The sequence below is a fragment of the Macaca mulatta genome, chromosome 7 (genome assembly GCF_049350105.2).
Source record: "Macaca mulatta isolate MMU2019108-1 chromosome 7, T2T-MMU8v2.0, whole genome shotgun sequence".
NCBI lineage: Eukaryota > Metazoa > Chordata > Mammalia > Primates > Cercopithecidae > Macaca > Macaca mulatta.
The window spans coordinates 123657853-123676292 of NC_133412.1; the positions used below are offsets into that span (position 1 = coordinate 123657853).

Sequence of the window (18440 nt, forward strand, 5' to 3'; positions counted from 1 at the left end):
TCCCTAGACTGTTTTTTCTCTTTCATTTATTTGTAATCCTTGGTTGTTTGCTCATTTTTAAGAGCACAGGACTCAAAGACTAACTGCAAGGTCTAGACACAATGCGTGGGCTAGTGGGCATGCCAACTATGATTTTCACTGCAGTGTTATGTAGCTGGGCAGTTTAGCTGGGACATGGCTGACATCAAGATCTTAATTAGGCCTTTTCACTTGCATTGGTCAGATTTCACAGAGAAGACTCTTCAGTATTCCGTCATGGAATGGTAAAGATCTGGCTGCCAGGATTCAGTAAGAAAAGGAGGATGCTGGCCTTCTTATCCATCATGTAAATGTCCTCTGTTTTGAGGATGGTCCCTCTGTCATCTACCGTATCCAGTATTCTTAACATATCCAAAATAAACAGCCACACACTTAGTGAAATCATATGTGCATTTTTAAAGAATAAATACCTTTATATTTCATTTGTATAACATTTTATTGTTTGCATATTGCATAGTGAAAAGAACAGAGTCAGAAGACTCATGGTCAGGCTCAACTGCTAACTTGCTGTGTAAATTGGGTAGATCTCTTAACCCTGCTAAACTCTTATTTCCTCATCTGAAAAATGGAGATAATACTTATTTTACAGAATTGCTAAATACTGAATGAGATACTTATACTGTTTTCCTCTTAGGTAATTAGTCAAAATAACTCTATAGTTTGCTACTGCTAACCCCTTGTTCATCATCTCAATGCTGTTCTCAATAAATGCATTAAGACAACAGGTACCAATGTAACACTTTAATTTTGAATATTAACAATAGCAAAGAAAAACAAACTCAAAAATGACCCTACCCTTTATTATTTTTAGAATACTGGCTTTTAAATACTTAATGATACTATCCCATCAGAAATTCAATTCATTTAAAGATCTTTTTTCTTCTTAAACCTACTCAAAATGAATACCTACGTATGTGAAAAACCCAAGATTACATGTGTAATTACTTTACAGTTTCCTCTCTGGCATAGTATAAGTAAAATACATATCATGGGCAGTTAAATACTTCCCCCCTCTACATTAGGGATGATAATATATATGAAGATTAATTCCTTATGCATTATCCCTAATGTAAAGAAAAATCACAGGTATTTTATACTGCTTGTCAAGAATACATACACATGGTAGACACGCCTAGACATACACACCCCTTCTAAGAATATTTCAACTATCATCAATATCTTCTGTATGATCCCTTACAACTATCTGTAGTTGAAAACATAAAACTCCCTTTTAAGGTAATTCTGTATGAAACTGTATTATAAAATACTTATGTTAAGCAAAATTGCATGTGTGTGTTGAACCCCAAACACTCAAAGTACTTTACTACTCTTAAAAGATAAACAAAATTCTTATACATTATAAAAAAATTTAAGCTGCTCTGCAACCCTCCTTTGCCAAAAGTTAGATACATTACACCACTCCAGCAAGAGATTAATAAATAAGGATTAAATATTCTATTTTACAAAAACATACAGAATGGCCAATATAAAAGTGAAAACCTTGCTTGAGAATTTATCAAATTATGTTCATTAAGAAGGAATAAGACATGGTATAAAATGATCACTAAATTTATCTCTCTTAAGATAATCATGAGTTATCTAAAAATGCCATGACACCCTTGTTACAAACATTATTATTATTTTTTTTTAAAAAAAGACTGTGTTTCCTGGAACTAGAGGACTATTTGTCTCTTAGCTTTTATTAAGCAAACTTGATATAACCACCACACAGTGGCAAGAGATAGACTAGCTGTTTCCAGCTGCAGAAAATACTGAATTCTACCCTAAAGTACAGATCATTTGCAATATAACCCATAACAGTTAAAGCAAATCATAGTGCAGTTTGTATTGAGTTTCCTTATTTTTCCTTTCAGTGGAGTATATTCATTTTCCTGTCATTTGAGATCAGTTTCTGTTGCTTAGTAACTATTTTCATGTCCAGCCAAGATGTAGAGATTGCTGTGTGCAGTAGGATTTTCTGTTGGCCTACTTTCCAAAACGACAACCCTGTAATTAAACCAAAACAAAGGGCTTGTTTAAGAGTAACTACAGATTTCATACATCAAATACTAACATCAAACTAGGAAAGAATATCATTGTTCACATTTCAGTAAGATTACATAAGGATCACAGATGCACAATCAAATTCGGCTTTACATTTTACAGCTTTAAAACACAATAAGAATTGATTAATATAAAATATTGAAGACATTTTGGGGTAGTCTCATTATCTTATTCCAACTAAAATATCTGGGCTGGGTGTGGTGGCTCACACTTGTAATCCCAGGACTTTGGGAGGCTGAGGCAGGGGGATCGCTTGAGCCCAGGAGTTTGAGACCAGCCTGAGCAAGATGGCAAGACCCCATCTCTACAAAAAAATAAAACAATTAGCTGAGTGTGGAAGCCTGCGCCTGTAGTCCCAGCTACTCAGGACACTGAGGCAGGAGGATCCCTGGAGCTGAGGAGTTTGAGGATGCAGTAAACTGTGATTGTGCCACTGCGCCTCAGCCTGGGTGGAGAGAGTGAGACCCCTTCTCAAACAAAAAACAACAAACAAAATCTGCTTACTCATTTATGCCAACAAAAGGTATAATATAATAATTTAGGAATTTACACTAACAGGAAGAGGATGGAAGAAGAGCCAAGAGAATAAAATAGGACTCTTAAGAGACACTCGTGCAAACTGTTCTTCAAGGTATTTGAAATAGCTTTTTAAAAAAAGTATGAAATGGGGCCCCTCTCCCTAGTTGCAGAACAAAAGTGGAGAAAGAGTCCAATCAAAGGACTGATAGGAAAAAAAAAAATCAAGTGCTATTCCAAACATTTTAATTGTGGGGAAGAGAGTTTGAGAACAAAATAAAAAATAATATACCCACACAGAAAAAAAAGTTTCTAGAGGAGGAATGGGAGAAAAAATTTGCACATAACACTTATTTTTCTAGTGTATGAATTTTCTATAATTAGCATGTTATTACTTTAATAATGAAAACATTTTTAAAAAGTCATAGATACTTTATATTAGGCATTACAGAAAAGTAGAAAGGGAAAATATAATTACCTATAATCCAACTGCCCAGAGTTAACCGCTATTAAAATTTTGACATGCTTAGTTTTTTTTCCTAGACACAAATATCTATACTTAAGCAACAAAATAATTTTTATTTTTATTATTTTTATTTTTAGATGGAGTTTCACTCTTGTTGCCCAGGCTGAAGTGCAACGGCGTGATCTCAGCTCACTGCAACCTCTACATCCTGGGTTCAAGCGATCCTCCTGCCTCAGCCTCCTGAGTAGCTGGAATTACAGGCATGCACCACCAACCCCGGCTAATTTTTTTGTATTTTTAGCAGCGATGGGTTTCTCCATGTTGGTCAGGCTGGTCTCGAACTCCTGACCTCAGGTGATCTACCTGCCTCAGCCTCCCAAAGTGCTGGGATTACAGGCATGAGCCACTGTGCCCAGCAACAAAATAAATTTTTAACCACTTTTAAAGATAAAACAAAACAAAAACTCTGTTTAGATATGTATCTTAAAATCAAGGAGATGCCCATGTAAGAAGACAAGCAGAGCAAGGCAACAGTCTGAAGGAAAGTTTTTTGGAGCAAATAGTGATAGAGTGGACAGAGAATATGAACGGGGAAGGGAAAAGTGATAGAGAAAGCTCTGGGTGGAGAAGGTAGAAGGAAACAAGGAACCGAGAGAAACGGCCTCTGATGCCAACCCTCTACCAAGCTGAATTCTCTCATGCTTGGTCTCATTAAAGGATTATCTACACCAGGATCAATGGATGATCCACAATTTTTTTTTTTTTTTTTTTTGAGACAGTCTTGCTCTGCCGCCCAGGCTGAAGTGCAGTGGTGTGATCTTGGCTCACTGCAACTTCCGCCTCCTGGGTTCAAGCAATTCTGCTTCAACCTTCCGAGTAGCTGGGATTACAGGTACACGCCACCACATCTGGCTACTTTTTGTATTTTTAGTAGAGACAGGTGATCCACCTGCTTTGGCCTCCCAAAGTGGTGGAATTACAGGCGTGAGCCACTGCGCTCAGCCCACAATTCTTTTCTCAGCCCTTCCTGGAAAAGCAAAGAGCCTCTCATTCTAGTTCTAGAGTCATTTACCAGATGATTCTCAAATTCTCTTTTTGTTGGCTGGACTACTCACTAAGTTGCCATGCTTTGTGGGCTTACCTTTTCTATTCACTGAGGGTAGTCATCATTTTTTGAAAAATTTCTGTTCTCCTATAAAACTCTCTTCACAATTTTTTTGGAGTTATGACTCCATTTCCCTCTCCTTCCTCAAGTATCTAAAACTGAAGCAATGTGAACCTGAAGACCAGAGGTTCCCAATCCTTGTCTCAGGACTAATGCATACCACTATAGCCAATTTTGCTTTAGTAACAACTTTTGGTGGGAAAAGAGGAAGGAATGGGTATTTTATTAGTTATAGAAGTAGGCAGCTGGGTGACGGAGTGAAACCGTCTTAAAAAAAAAAGAAAAAAAAGAAGTAGGCAGTAGATTTTGGATATCAAAAGCTACAGCTCCTACCTTTTTTTCATAAGATGACAGTTTTGCAACTTGTCTTTTATTTGGGCTATAAAGAGACCACATAATTCTTTTTAACTTAGATTAACTTTAGAAACTGAATCAGGCATTTTCCAATATAAAAGCAAGTATCATCAGGAGGTACATATTCCTAATAGTTGACGGAAGGTAGCACACCAGGAAGAAATGAAAACATACGGGCCCAGAATAGCTCTCATGGTACTAGGGACATCAACATTTATACCAACACATTTTGTCTCAGCTGAATATAACTGTCTCTAGAATGACAATCCTCATGCTGACAAAAGATTGCTGGTCAACTTATTAAAATATTACTAATTCTCTCAGTAAAGACACAGAGAAATTTATCTAAGTCAATGAGCTTCTAAGAGTTTTGTTTGAAACAATTACAGACTGACAGTATAATTAAGAGTATGATCTTTGAACCTCTTTGGTAATTAAATTAATACAACCAAACTATTACCTGTCTGATCCTAATAAGCGGAAAACTCTTGTTTCATCTGAAATCTCCTGGGTAACCTAGGAAAGAAAAATACCTATCAGTAACATCTTACTCTTCAAATTGCCTTAATAATAATTTAAAATTAATTTAGACAGAGCAATTATTAACACAATAAATACTTTTTGGTAGACTTAAATCCTCAAATAAAAGAAATTTCAGTAAGTTTTTTTGACTGCATATTATCAGAAATGAACCCACATTTATGTAACATCTAGTATGGGTCAGGCACTCTACTTAGAAGAACTCTGTGATATGCATTATAATTCTCATATCATTGAAGAAGAAACTAAGACTCCAAGAGGTTAAATAAGTTGTTCAAGGTCATATAATGGGTAGACTCAAGACTTGAATACAGGTATTGTTGGACTGCAGAGCTCCTTTGGGGGCCAAGGCTTGAGGTCAGGATTTGAGAACAGTCTGGGCAACACAGTGAGACCCCGTCTCTACAAAAATATTTAAAAATTTTAGCTGGGCATAGTGGTGCATGCCTGTAGTCCTAGCTGCTCAGGAGGCTGAAGTAGGAGGATCGCTTGAGCTCAGGAGTTCAAGGATACAGTGAACTATGATTGCATCATGGCATTCCAGCTTGGGCAACAGAGCAAGACCCTCTATAGTCTGTTTTCTGCAAAGCTGCAGAGCGTGCTCAGCCACGTGCAGGTGCTATCCCAAAGTGCCCGCAGTTTGCATACCAGGGGGCAGGCCTTAACCAACATGGAGTAGCAGTTGCTGCATAAATGCTCCAGCCTCCTCACCTACAAATGAGTCAATTCTGAGGTGTATTTTGCCCCATTCTTCAGTGGTCCCTACTGGATTAAGCCCCAGTTGCTCTTTGTGGGAACTAGCTTATTAATGTGTTCTTTACTGGCTTTTTGCCCCTTTTTATTCTCCATTCCTCATTCCATCACTTGTTTTCTGGAATCTATTCCCAAATAAACTATCTGCATTTGAGTCCTTGTCTTAGGGTCTACTTTTAGAGAAACCCACACTAAGACAGTGTAGATATAAAATAAGTAAAAAAAAAAAAAAAAAAGTCTGATATCAAGGAATCTGCAGTCTACCTGGGAAAATAGAATTAATAAGCTTGAATCAGAAAGTAAATTAGGTGTTATAATAGTTGGAGCTGATTTTTCAGAGTATTAAGTTCAGAGATGTTCTAATCATTGTGGACTGGAACAACTGAGTATGACTTTATGAAAGAGGTCAAGACTTCAGCTAGACCCAAGTTGAAGGATGAGAACATAAGCTGAAAAAAGGGTAAACAAGATGAGTTAAAAATAGGCCAGGTGTGGGGCTTGTGCCTGTAATCCCGGCACGTTGGGAGGCCAAGTCAGGTGGATCACCTGAGGTCAGGAGTTTGTGACCAGCCTGGCCAACATGGTGAAACCCCGTCTCTACTAAAAATACAAAAATTAGCTAGGTGTGGTGGTGCATGCCTGTAATCCCAGTTACTCAAGAGGCTGAGGCAGGAGAATTGCTTGAACCCAGGAGGCGGAGGTTGCAGTGAGCTAAGATCGTGCCACTACACTCCAGCCTGGGCGACAGAGTTAGACTCCATCTCCAAAAAAAAAAAAAAAAGATAAGTTAAAAATAGATATTTAGGAAATGGAATCAATATTTGATATAGTAAGAAACAAGGACCTTCTGTAGATTTCTACCACAGGAGTGACAAAATGAAAATAGCATTTAAGAATAATTAACTGTATGATAATAAGTAGGACTGTAGGTTTCATCAAGTGCAGAGACTTGGTGACATTTAGTGACATGCATCAGTAACAAGATAAACCTATATATTCAAAGACAGCTGATTTATATCATTTCTTCCTGGAAGCATTCTAATTTTGCATTCATATAAGAGGTAGGAATATTCATTTATATATAAGTAAGAGTGTGGATAAAACTAAAGGTAAAAGCAAACAGAAGAAGTTTTTGAGCTTTAAGTAAGTTCACAAATTTGTTAGGCCATGGTTAGAAGAACACACAAGTACTCACATAAATGGGAAATGTCTCTGTTAGTATTATCTTAGCTAGTAGGACTCATCCCTCAAGTTGGAGGCCCAAATCCCATCTCCCGCATGAAATGTATCCTAATTATCTCAGGTAGAAGTGATTAAAAGAGACCAGTCAAATCCAGACTCTTCCACTTCACTAGTTATGTAACTCTGGGCAAGTTACTTAACCACTCTGTACCTGTAAAAATGGCAATATGAATAGTATCTACCTCTACTGGGTTATTTTGAGCCTGAAATAAGCAAATATTTGTAAAGTACCTGGAACACAGTTGGTTTTATTTGATATTTACAATAAGTGTCTTGAACATAGCTGGTACTCAATAGTTACTAAATGAGTCAATTTTCTTAGATTTCCCTTAGTCCTATGCTTCAGTAAGTAGATTTTAAAATATATTTAAAAAGAAGCTACATATTTATACATTATGGAAAACACATATTAAATTTACAAAAGTTTTACAAACTTAGCAATCACATTTACAAATTACAAATTAGATAAATGAAATTGTGCGAACTTATATTTTGCAATTCCTGGTGGCCACTGAGAATTCTGAATTATGATACAAAAATGAACACATTTGAAGGGAAAATACTGGCTCTTTTGTTCTACCAGTTCATAGCATTAAAAGCACTAAACACAGTAATGTAGGTTGAGAGAGGAAATGCATAAAATGAGTGCTTCAACATTTAAAATTGTTAGTGGGAGTCAGTGGAGGTAATCTGAGAAGGCTTACCTCATCTGACTTGAAGCTTTTACCCTGCATCCCATGTTTCCAGAAAGCCAACACACTGTCTTGAAGGCATACTAAAAATGATAAGGGAGAAATGAAACTAATATAAAGCACAGAGCATTTCACTATAAATTTTCTCTATTTTTAATAAATGATAATATAAACCTATTTGAGTGTCTAGTGCAAAATTCCACTGTCTGGACCATTATTTCTCAACATTTTTGTGGCTAAGACATGCCTAAGCTCAAGTAATTTACTGAGGTAGGGTTATGCAAGTCTTCGAAGATACATACAAAAGCCATTCATGTAAACATGAACTAACTTCAGATAAGGTAGATGTTGGCATATTCGTTTCTTTCATACATCTTTCATACATCTTTCATGCATCTTTTGTCTTAAATGAATGAAATCATAAAAACATATATAACTGGGTTTTTGCATTAAAAACATTGTTGTTTAAATACTATTACATATTCAGAAGTAGCTTTAAACAAGCATTTTTAATTTATGTTCACATTTTCCCTGTAACAAAATAAATTTTAAAAAATAAACCTGGTTGGGCATGGTGGCTGATCCCTGTAATCTCAGCACTTTGGGAGGCTGAGATGGGTGGATCACCTGAGGTCAGGATATTGTGACCAGCCTGACCAATATGGTGAAACCCTGTCTCTACTAAAAATACAAAAATTAGCCGGGCATGGTGGCCTGCGTCTGTAGTCCCAGCTACTCAGGAGGCTGAAACAGGAGAACTGCTTGAACACCAGAGGTGGAGGCTGCAGTAAGCCTAGATCATGCCACTTCACTCCAGCCTGGGTGAAAGAGCGAGACTCCGTCTCAAACAAAATAAATAAATAAAAAATAAACCTGCCCCACAATCCAACATTTTACCACACATTGAATATTTAGGATCTGTGAGTCAATTCTTACATAATATTCTTAGTATTTAACCATTATAAGTATTACAGATTTAGAAAAGCACGATTAAAGGTGATTGAAGAAAGTAATTGAAAATTAATTATTTTTTAGACTATTGACTTTTTGTAAAAAGTTAATGTATGAATGTTCTGGGAACATAATTAATCTCAATAAAAATGAAAGTATTTGACAATGACAAATCACATGTGTTTCACTAACTGCGACAAATAAAAAACCCAGTTACTGATTTTATTTTTAAGAGGTGTTGTAAAGGCATTTTTTTTTCCCCAGGAAGATGCTTGTAATTATTCCAAGGTTTACTGGCAAGAAAAGATGGTAGCCTAGGAGGAACAAACTTTTGTGTAACAATTAAAATTACGAAGATAATTTGGCACATCTGAAAAAGTTGAGGTATCAGTGTGTTTCAAAGTGAAGAGGAATTAAGGATTCCTATGTCAGAATGTCTCTCAAAAATCTCTCTCAAAAAAATTTATACTACAAAAATGTAATACAAGGAGTAAAAGAACAAACTAGTTTCCAAAATTCCTTTTGTCTGGACATTTACAGAAAGCTTAGGTTTTTTGCTTTAATGAATTAAATTTCCCAATCATAAGTAAACTATTTTTCATGTAAAATCTCACACAGAGGCACAAACTGACTTTGCGATAAGGTAAAACTCCAATTGAGAAATACATATTAAAATGCTTTTTAAAAATAAAAAACTTTCTAAGTAATGAAAATCGTGTTTTTAAAAGTACGTAATTATAAAGTACATGTTATTGTTTATGGCCCAAATAAAAATTGCCAACTTCATTTTAGTGCCTTTGATATATGGCAGACTCATGTCATAAAATGTTTAAAAATGTTTCCACTCATGATTTTTTTCACAAGTTCTGTCACTCCTGGGGAAAATACTGACATATGATCAATGAGCATGCAAACAATAATAAACAGTAATAACTTTCATCATAAAACCAATGAGTATTAGAGAGTAAAACATTCATTGACAAGGAAGCAAATTAAATGGCATAAAAGTTTACAAGTCCTGTGAGAACTAGCTATTTACATAAAAATAGATCCAAAAGCAGTAATATCAACACCCACCACCCAGAATCTTACATGGCAAAGAATTATGGCACTGTTATCACATCACACAAATACCTTCCTGATTGGGAAAGAATCGGGGGAAGTATAATTCACTTAATGCAGCAAAGGGAATAATGAACAGAAATTTTAAAAGTGATTACAAGTTTTAAATATTCAGGAAACAATAAAAGATTTATGATGGTCTGAACCTGCACTGTGCAATATGAGAGCAACCAGCCATATGTTGTTATTTACATTAAAATTTGAATCAAAATCTAAAAAATGAAAATGTAGCACTAATCATGTTTCAGGTGCTTAACAGCCATATATGTTTAATCACTACTGTATTTAAGAGCACAGATACAGAACATTTCTATCTTTTTTTTAGATGGAGTCTTGCTCTTGTCGCCCAGACTGGAGAGCAATGGCATGATCTCGGCTCACTGCAATGTCCGCCTCCTGGGTTCAAGTGATTCTCCTGCCTTGGCCTCCCAAGTAGTTGGGATTACAGGCGCCCGCCACCACACCCAGCTAATTTTAGTATTTTTAGTAGAGACGGGGTTTCTCCATATTGGCCAGGCTGGTCTTGAGCTCCTGACCTTGTGATCCGACCACCTTGGCCTCCCAAAGTGCTGGGATTACAGGCGTAGAACATTTTTATCTTTACAGAAATTTCTGAGACAGTGCTGGTCTAGACAACACTAAGTACAGAATGAATTTTAATAATTATAAGTATCGCAAACTGCTTTATGAAAAAAAGGAGACTTACCTACAGATTCAATGCGAAAATCAAAACTCAACTCAGAGGCCAGTTTCTTACTTGATTTTAATTTTCCTTGTAGATTTACAATTTTTACAAATTCTTAAAAAAAAATAAACAAGTCAAGACTGGACATGCAAATCTGCTAAAATAAATGCACCTTGATATATGTGGATTTTACATGGATATCAAATAATATTCTTAAATAACGTTCAACTATTTATCTTGAGTCAAGTATGCCAAATGGCAAAAAATACTGTAAGAGTGCCTTCATTGGTAAATGGCAATTCTGCTATTATTTTCTTTTTTTTACAGTATATATTGAATATTAACACTCTCATTTTTAAAAATGTACACTTCTTTAAAAATGGCTACCTTGGTGCTCAAATATTTAGCCATAAGAGGTGATTTTTTTCCTTTACAAATTACACATAAGTAACACTTTTAGTAAAACAAAGTGAAAATCTTGAATTATGGTTTAACAGAATAAAAAAATTGCTTTATCAAGTACTATACTCAAAATAAAATTAAAAATAGTACTTACTGTCTAAACACACTAAAACGGTATCTCTTTCCAACTGTGTTACATGAATGGAATCTAACTGCTGGCTGCCTTAGGGAGTAAAAAACAAGGTTACAATTATACTTTTAAAACCTAGAGCCTAGAAAAAACAAATTCTGACTTTTGCTGTGACTTAAAATTGATCTTTGAAATTTAACACAATTTATATTTTGTGATGTTATCTTTCAAAAAATGCACGTAAATCAATTTAAGACAAATATGTCCTAAGCATGGCTAACTCAGCTGAAAAAAACATCAGTATTACCTTTAATTAATACCTCAGCTAGGTCTAGAAAGGTGAGTTACAAAAATAAAACGAAGCAAAGGTAAAATATGAGGAGGAAAAGTAAGATGCATGCTATATAATGGCTAGGTTTTGCTCTGCACTTTATATAGCCAATGGGAGATACAAACAAGATCAGCTGGGTGAATCACAGCAAACCTAAATTAAAAATAAGCCAGTGATTCAAAAGGGCACAGGATTAATGAATCTATAATAACAGAGAAATTTTCCCGGTATAGGTATGTGTTTATAGGTGGCTGGGAGGTCTTTTACATAGAGGACACTGAGTAACATGATGAACAATATTGTCAAGAACATCTTTGCAGGATACAACTCTCATTATTTTGCTGATATTTAATGGGCTGCTTCTAACATCTGCTGATAGATGTAATAACATTAAAAAAAATTTCTGATAAAACAATGCATTTTAAGCACTCAGATTGTTTGAATGGTCTACATGAATCTAAGAAAAGATTTTAGATTATTTAGAGCAGTCCTTCTTAACTATACCTCTTTGGGAAGCCTATGCATTGTCTCCCTTGGAAACTGCACATTCAAACATAAACACAGAATTTCATATAATATTTTCAGGTGTTTGTGGCCCTTCTAAAGCTTATACATGGTGAAGAATTCAGATCTACAGAATCGATAAACTGTCCCTCATGTAACACTTCAAAAATAGTTTTTCTTAGCTACTCTATGTTCAGGCATTCATTCAACAAATATTTACTGAGTGCTGACCATAAGCTAAGCACCATCCTTAGAGATGAGGATACAGCAATGATAAATTAGACTGAGCCTGAACGAGTCTTGAATAGGAGTTTATTTTAATGTTAAAACTTGCCAGTTCAAGGCATAGCCTCTTTGTTCAACAATGAACACAGCTGGGAGTTGGATTAACAAATCACTTAGAAAAATGGGGAAACCTAAGGAGGACAAAGTGCTGGACTAGAAAGGTTGCCTCACCTCTGCCTGAAGGTGACCTCAATGATTACCCTCAGGCAGAGTCCTGTCCCTCCCTCAGGAAGTAATTTGGGTCTTTAAAGAGCCTTGATCCCAGGTAGACAGTAGTTGGGGGTCTGCTTTAATTTTAGCCAAGACAATGTTAAAAGTAGGTAGAATAGTACGCCTCAGGCATTAAAAAACAAAGCAAACAACAAAACTCTCAAAACCCCCCCCCCCAAACTCAAACCTACCCCAAAACTCAAAAAGAGGACTCACTGAACTCTTGCCTTGAACAATGTAACCTTCTAATATATCATCCAGAAGAAAGTGGTCGCAAATATACATTACATAGTTGTATTAAATGACCTGCTCTATACCATGCTAATGAGCAAAAAAAAGAAGTTGGGCTGTCAGCCAAAACTTGTCTTTAAATAAATTGACCCATAACCTTTCCTTTGAGCAATAAGAACAGGGAAATATTTTTTTCTTTTTTTTGAGATGGAGTTTCGCTCTTGTTGCCCAGGCTGGAGTGCAATGGTGCGATCTCGGCTCACTGCAACCTCTGCCTTCCAGGTTCATGCGATTCTCCTGCCTCAGCCTCCCAAGTAGCTGGGATTACAGATACGCACCACCACGCCCGGCTAACTTCGTATTTTTAGTAGAGATGGGGTTTTACCATGTTGGTCAGGCTGGTCTCGAACTCCTGACCTCAGGTGATCCACCCACTTTGGCCTCCCAAAGTGCTGGCATTATAGGTGTGAGCCACTGTGCCCAGCCTGGGGAAATATTTCTATTTGGGCAGTTTATAGCTCATGATAATAAAGCAATACATTTGTACCTTTCTGTTAGCTATAACAGCAGGGCATACATCCAACTCAACCTAAAGCATTGATCAACATACTTAAAAGGCAGAGTGCAGGTAGAGGTAGAAGGGTGCAGAATGTTACCTGGTCCATAAAGAATATGTTTATAGACCAGTGCATGCTGGAGCTGGCTTGTACTGAGTTAAATTTTCAGGAATTTGGTGAGCCAAATGACATCAGGTTGGCTGTTTGAAATTGGCCATGGGTGGAGTATTTGTACCACAAAAATAGGCAACTCTAATAAATGGTTGTACCTCAAGAGCCTGTTGTTAGATATTTGCCAGGATATCACTGGTTCTCACTGATTCTTTTTTTTTTTTTTTTTTTGAGACGGAGTATCGCTCTGTCGCCCAGACTGGAGTGCAGTGGCCGGATCTCAGCTCACTGCAAGCTCCGTCTCCCGGGTTCACGCCATTCTCCTGCCTCAGCCTCCCGAGTAGCTGGGACTACAGGCACCCGCCACCTCGCCCGGCTAGTTTTTTGTATTTTTTTTTAGTAGAGACGGGGTTTCACCGTGTTAGCCAGGATGGTCTCGATCTCCTGACCTCGTGATCCACCCGTCTCGGCCTCCCAAAGTGCTGGGATTACAGGCTTGAGCCACCGCGCCCGGCTGGTTCTCACTGATTCTTATTTTGAAAGTGAATTGAGTGTAGGTTCTATATTATAATGGGGTCTTGTAACTTAGCTTATAAATTATCAAAAGCCAAAGGTTATTTAATAAGAAGCATTAAGCATCAAACTTATAATACATGTAAGAGACTTCTTCAAAAGGCGGTAAAGAATACAACAGTGGTGAGTAATGAAACAGCCATAACTAAAGCTTGCTTGGCACGTGTAAAAATAGCCTAATAAACCTGGATTATAAATGACCAAATATACCAGCACAACAAACAGGAAACCAGCAAAATGGAGACCCCTCCCCACCCACTTCACATATTATGCAGATTTAAAAAATGATTTATTAAATGATTTGTTCTAATTTTAAAGTCTAGGAATAAACTTCCCTTTTTTTTTTCAGATCTTTCACTGAGATATGTCTGATTTAAATGGAAAGGCTCAGAAGCAACACCTAAGAAGCTTCTATTCAAGTCTGAAAGCCACACTCACTGATTCTAAGAAGTGAGGGGGGAAGACAGGATAAAACAGGATAAGTGAAGCTCTTTGCTTGAGAAGTTGATAAAATTTTAAGAACTGCTTAGAAAATGTATTTACTTAGCAAGTCCAAAGATTCACTGGTAACAACTAAGACTTTCCACTGTCAGAAATCATTAAAAATTTCCTTTGTCTAAATAATTTGTATCAAACTACCTCTGGCAAATAGAGATCATAAATATATGTACACGATTCTATGGGCTTACTTGGGAAACTGTTTTGAATATTTAAAAGAGCCTACACTGGTGTTTTGCTTCTTTTATACACAAAAGTATCAATATTCTAACATAAGGTAAAAAATACTTACCTGCACCAATTTCTGTAAACCATGAGGATGCAGAGTTCAAATTGATTGTCTCAAACTGAACTACCTGATTCGATTCAGTGCCTTTGCTAATCGCTACACAGACCATAGGGTATTCTTGTTCTGGTATCACCAGCATTTCAAAAACATTCAAAGGACTTGGCAAAGGAAAATCAAAGTGCTGCAAAAAAATAAACAAGAGAGCCATAATTCAGAAACAATCTCCCCATTCATACCATTGTTGAATAAACTCAACAGAAAGACTCCCATCTTCTTCATTTATCTAGTTCTAAAAAGGATTACCTCTAAGATGATAAGAAGGATAAATGGTCTATAAAAATGTGTCTTCGAGAATTGGCCATATTTATCTTTATGACTGATGGTTCTGGAAGTTATTAATATCAGTTAAAGATTAAATCCTAAGAACACAAAAAGCCCTAAATCAAATAAACAACTACAAATAACTATAAATGTTCTGACCCTAGATAGTAGTATTGGGATCTTTTAATTTTAGCTTCAGTTATACGCTAGTGTTTTCTAAAGGAGAAAAATGTGAACAAAATAATATATACCTTTATCAACATGAATTTCTGCATTGGCTCATACCACTGAAGTAAAACAATTCCAGACTGTAAAGCTCCACAGAGGTATTTATGTCCCGTGTAAGGGTTTCTGACTGGAAAGAAATAAACAAAAAACCCAGACACACTCAAAATACTGAATACTTTTACTGTATCTGTTAACTAGGATGACAAGAGTGGGTGGAAAATAAAAAAAGATTGTGTCTTTTCTTTTGGCTTCGTCGCCTTTTCCGTTTTACTTTCTTATCTAGATTTTAAATTATATATGTTTACTTCTAAACAACTTTCATATACTAGGTTCTTAAACATAAGAACTTTTTACAAGCACAATAACAACCTAATATGCAACCTAAAAAGCTGTTTTTTTCCCTTCCTCACTCCTTCCCGTCCTCCTTCTTTCTTTTTCTTTTTAAAGAGACAGGGTCTTGCTCTGTCACCCAGGCTAGAATGCAGTGGCACAATAACGGCTAACTGCAACCTCATCCTCCCAGGCTCAACCAATCCTCCTACATCAGCTTCCTGAGTAGCAGAGACTATAGGTGTATGCGACCATGCCCAGCTAATTTTTCAATTTTTTTTTTTAAGAGATGGGGTCTCACTATGTTGCCCAGGCTGGTCTTGAACTCCTGGGCTCAACCAATCCTCCCATCTTGGCCTCCCCAAAAAGCTGTTTCTTAGTAAATTCAAATTGAATTTACTAAGAAAATTTACAAGAATGAGTTCTGACAAGGTCTAGGAGGCAACTGAAAAGCACCTCGTTTTGGTATAGTAGGGTACAGATGTCTACTTAAGATGAAAATAATTCATCTTGTATATATTAATTCATCTTGATATAACATCCTGGACTCAAATCTATAAAAATTCATATTGCTCATTCCTTCTCCCAAATTTGATTTCCATTAATAATTATAATCATTTATTATAAGAATAGTTATTTGCATTAAACTCTAAAGTATTATTTATGAGTTTATATCTTAGATTGTAAGCTTCTAGGCCTTTTGTGCATCACAGATCTTGGGAATCTGATAATAGATATTGACATGATTCTCCCCAGAAAAATAATCATACAATGTGCTTATATTTATAGCACATTTGTGGTTAAACATTTTTGTTTTACAGTATGGACTATGCTGTGAAACTATTATGTGGCACAAAGATCAATGTGCAAGTTCATTGATCAAACAAAAGAATAAATAGGAAGTTAGGAACTCAAGATCTGAAGTCACTGAACCTGAATCTGATTCCTACGTTCTGTTACTTACTAGTGACATAATTAGTATTATGGAGTTGTTTAATGGTTAAGTGAGGTAATTATGTAGTAAAGAATTTAACCTCACACAAAAAGAGGTCTGGTCTCTGTCCTGCTTCTGGGAGGTAATTGCTAAGCCTTTGGAATGTCAGGCTTGACAGGACTGTCTTTGTCTGGGGGACTCTGGTCACTGGATAATATAACAATAATGATTTCGGGTGGGGACTGGCCACACTGGATAGTCTTAATGTGAGGGCTGGTCATGCCAGAAATACCAAAAATGTGATTTTGGGTGAGGGCTTTGGGTCATGCAACATCAGATGACCTCTAGTGGGGCTGCATACTGAGATCAGCAAGGTGGTCAATCAATCACGCCTTTGTAATGAAGCCCCAGTAAAAACTCTGGACACTGAGGTTCGAATAAGCTTGTGGTTGGCAATGGTTGTGTGTACTGTCACATACCAATGCTGGAAAAGTAGTGCTATCCATTAACCACAGGGAGAGGACAACAGAAGCTCCATGTTTGGTACTTCTACTGGACTCTGCCTTATGTACTTCTTCCCTTGGCTGATTTTAATCTGTATTCTTTCCCTGTTCTAAATTGTAATCGTAACTATGAGTATAACTGCTTCCAGTTCTGTGATACCTTCTAGTGAATTTTTTTATTCTGGGGGTAGTTTTGGGAATCCCCCAATTTGCAATTGGTATCATAAGTGAGGCTGTTTTTGTGTGAACTGTTCCTTCTAACTGCATAGTTGGCTCAACTCCTGTAAACATGTTCATAAAACATGGGTAGTAACTGGTAGATGGCAAATATTAAATAAATGAAAGTTAGAATATTAGCAAAGAAACAGTCTCAGGAACTATGGTTACAAAACTCTAGGAACACTATGCTCTGAGAAAACACTAAGGTTTTTATCTCTAAGCATTTCTATGCCATGTCTGTCTATATTCTTGTACTTCAATGGCAGCTTAACTTCTTATTAAAAACAAATTTTAAAAACCTACCCTCCTTCCTATTTGTTTCCATAAGACTCTTCAGATAATTTTAAAGATCTTAAAAGTTCTAACCATTCAGTTTGAGAAATACCATTTACTCACCAATGCAACATTTGTGGCAGCCTTTTGTATCAGGAATCTTTGTTGTTAAAGCGAATTTTCTGAAAACATAAGACAATATAAATGTACTCTACAGTAGTGGTTACAATAAAGTGATTTGTAAATCAGTTGCATCAGAATCAGACAGAAAGGAGCTTAAAAAACTGTCTTGGATCCTAACTCCACACTATCTGACCTTACAGGACTGAGGAAGGGCCTGATAGTCTGTATTATAAAACTTCCACAGTTGATTCTCATGGTCAAGTTCAGAAAACATTCAGCTTTTCCAGATATAATACACTTTAGTGTAAACTACTTTTGAAAATTAAGACGAAGTTTTTTACTGGGCAAGAAATACTGGCTATTTTTAAAATAAACACTAATTCCCCTCATTCAGTAGAATCAAAATGATATTTTATACCTTGGTAGTATGCGGTCTGGAAACCTGTGAGTTTGAATATGGGCAGCTAATCCTGGTTTTTTGGCATGTTCAAACAAAGCTATAAGATTGTGAGAGTAGAGCTGAAAGGTTTTTCCTATAAAAGAAAAACATGTTACCTTTTTAAGGATCATTTACAACAAAGAAATACAATTTTCGAGAAAAAGAAAACATAATTACCTTCTAAAATGAGGAGTCCAGTAATGTTCAAAAAGCCAAGCAAAATAGAAAAACACATACAAAAAAACCCTCAGTTAATACTATTTTGAAAGACGATAAAATGTTTTTTAAATTAATAATCTTAATTCATAATATATAAATGAGATACTAATAGGTGATCTGGGCAGACTAAATCTTAATGAT

The 18440-nt window shown here is 36.2% G+C and overlaps 1 protein-coding gene across 9 annotated transcripts in view; it reads right to left on the reverse strand.

The window, feature by feature from the left end:
* Positions 1 to 456: 456 nt before the first annotated feature.
* MAP4K5 (mitogen-activated protein kinase kinase kinase kinase 5) overlaps positions 457 to 18440 on the reverse strand; it is a 107839-nt gene continuing 89855 nt past the window's right edge. For 6 of the 9 annotated variants that reach the window (XM_077940973.1, XM_077940977.1, XM_077940974.1 and 3 more), the window contains 9 exons: positions 18060 to 18174; positions 17642 to 17700; positions 15283 to 15386; positions 14714 to 14891; positions 11146 to 11214; positions 10611 to 10703; positions 7844 to 7914; positions 5065 to 5120; positions 457 to 2046 (listed from right to left, as the gene is read on the reverse strand). In XM_077940973.1, coding sequence (XP_077797099.1) covers positions 1959 to 2046; positions 5065 to 5120; positions 7844 to 7914; positions 10611 to 10703; positions 11146 to 11214; positions 14714 to 14891; positions 15283 to 15386; positions 17642 to 17700; positions 18060 to 18174 — 833 coding nt within the window. In that variant the 3' untranslated portion in view covers positions 457 to 1958. The remainder of the gene's footprint in view (positions 2047 to 5064; positions 5121 to 7843; positions 7915 to 10610; positions 10704 to 11145; positions 11215 to 14713; positions 14892 to 15282; positions 15387 to 17641; positions 17701 to 18059; positions 18175 to 18440) is intronic. The other 3 variants (XR_013396270.1, XR_013396271.1, XR_013396269.1) reach the window with 1 other exon arrangement.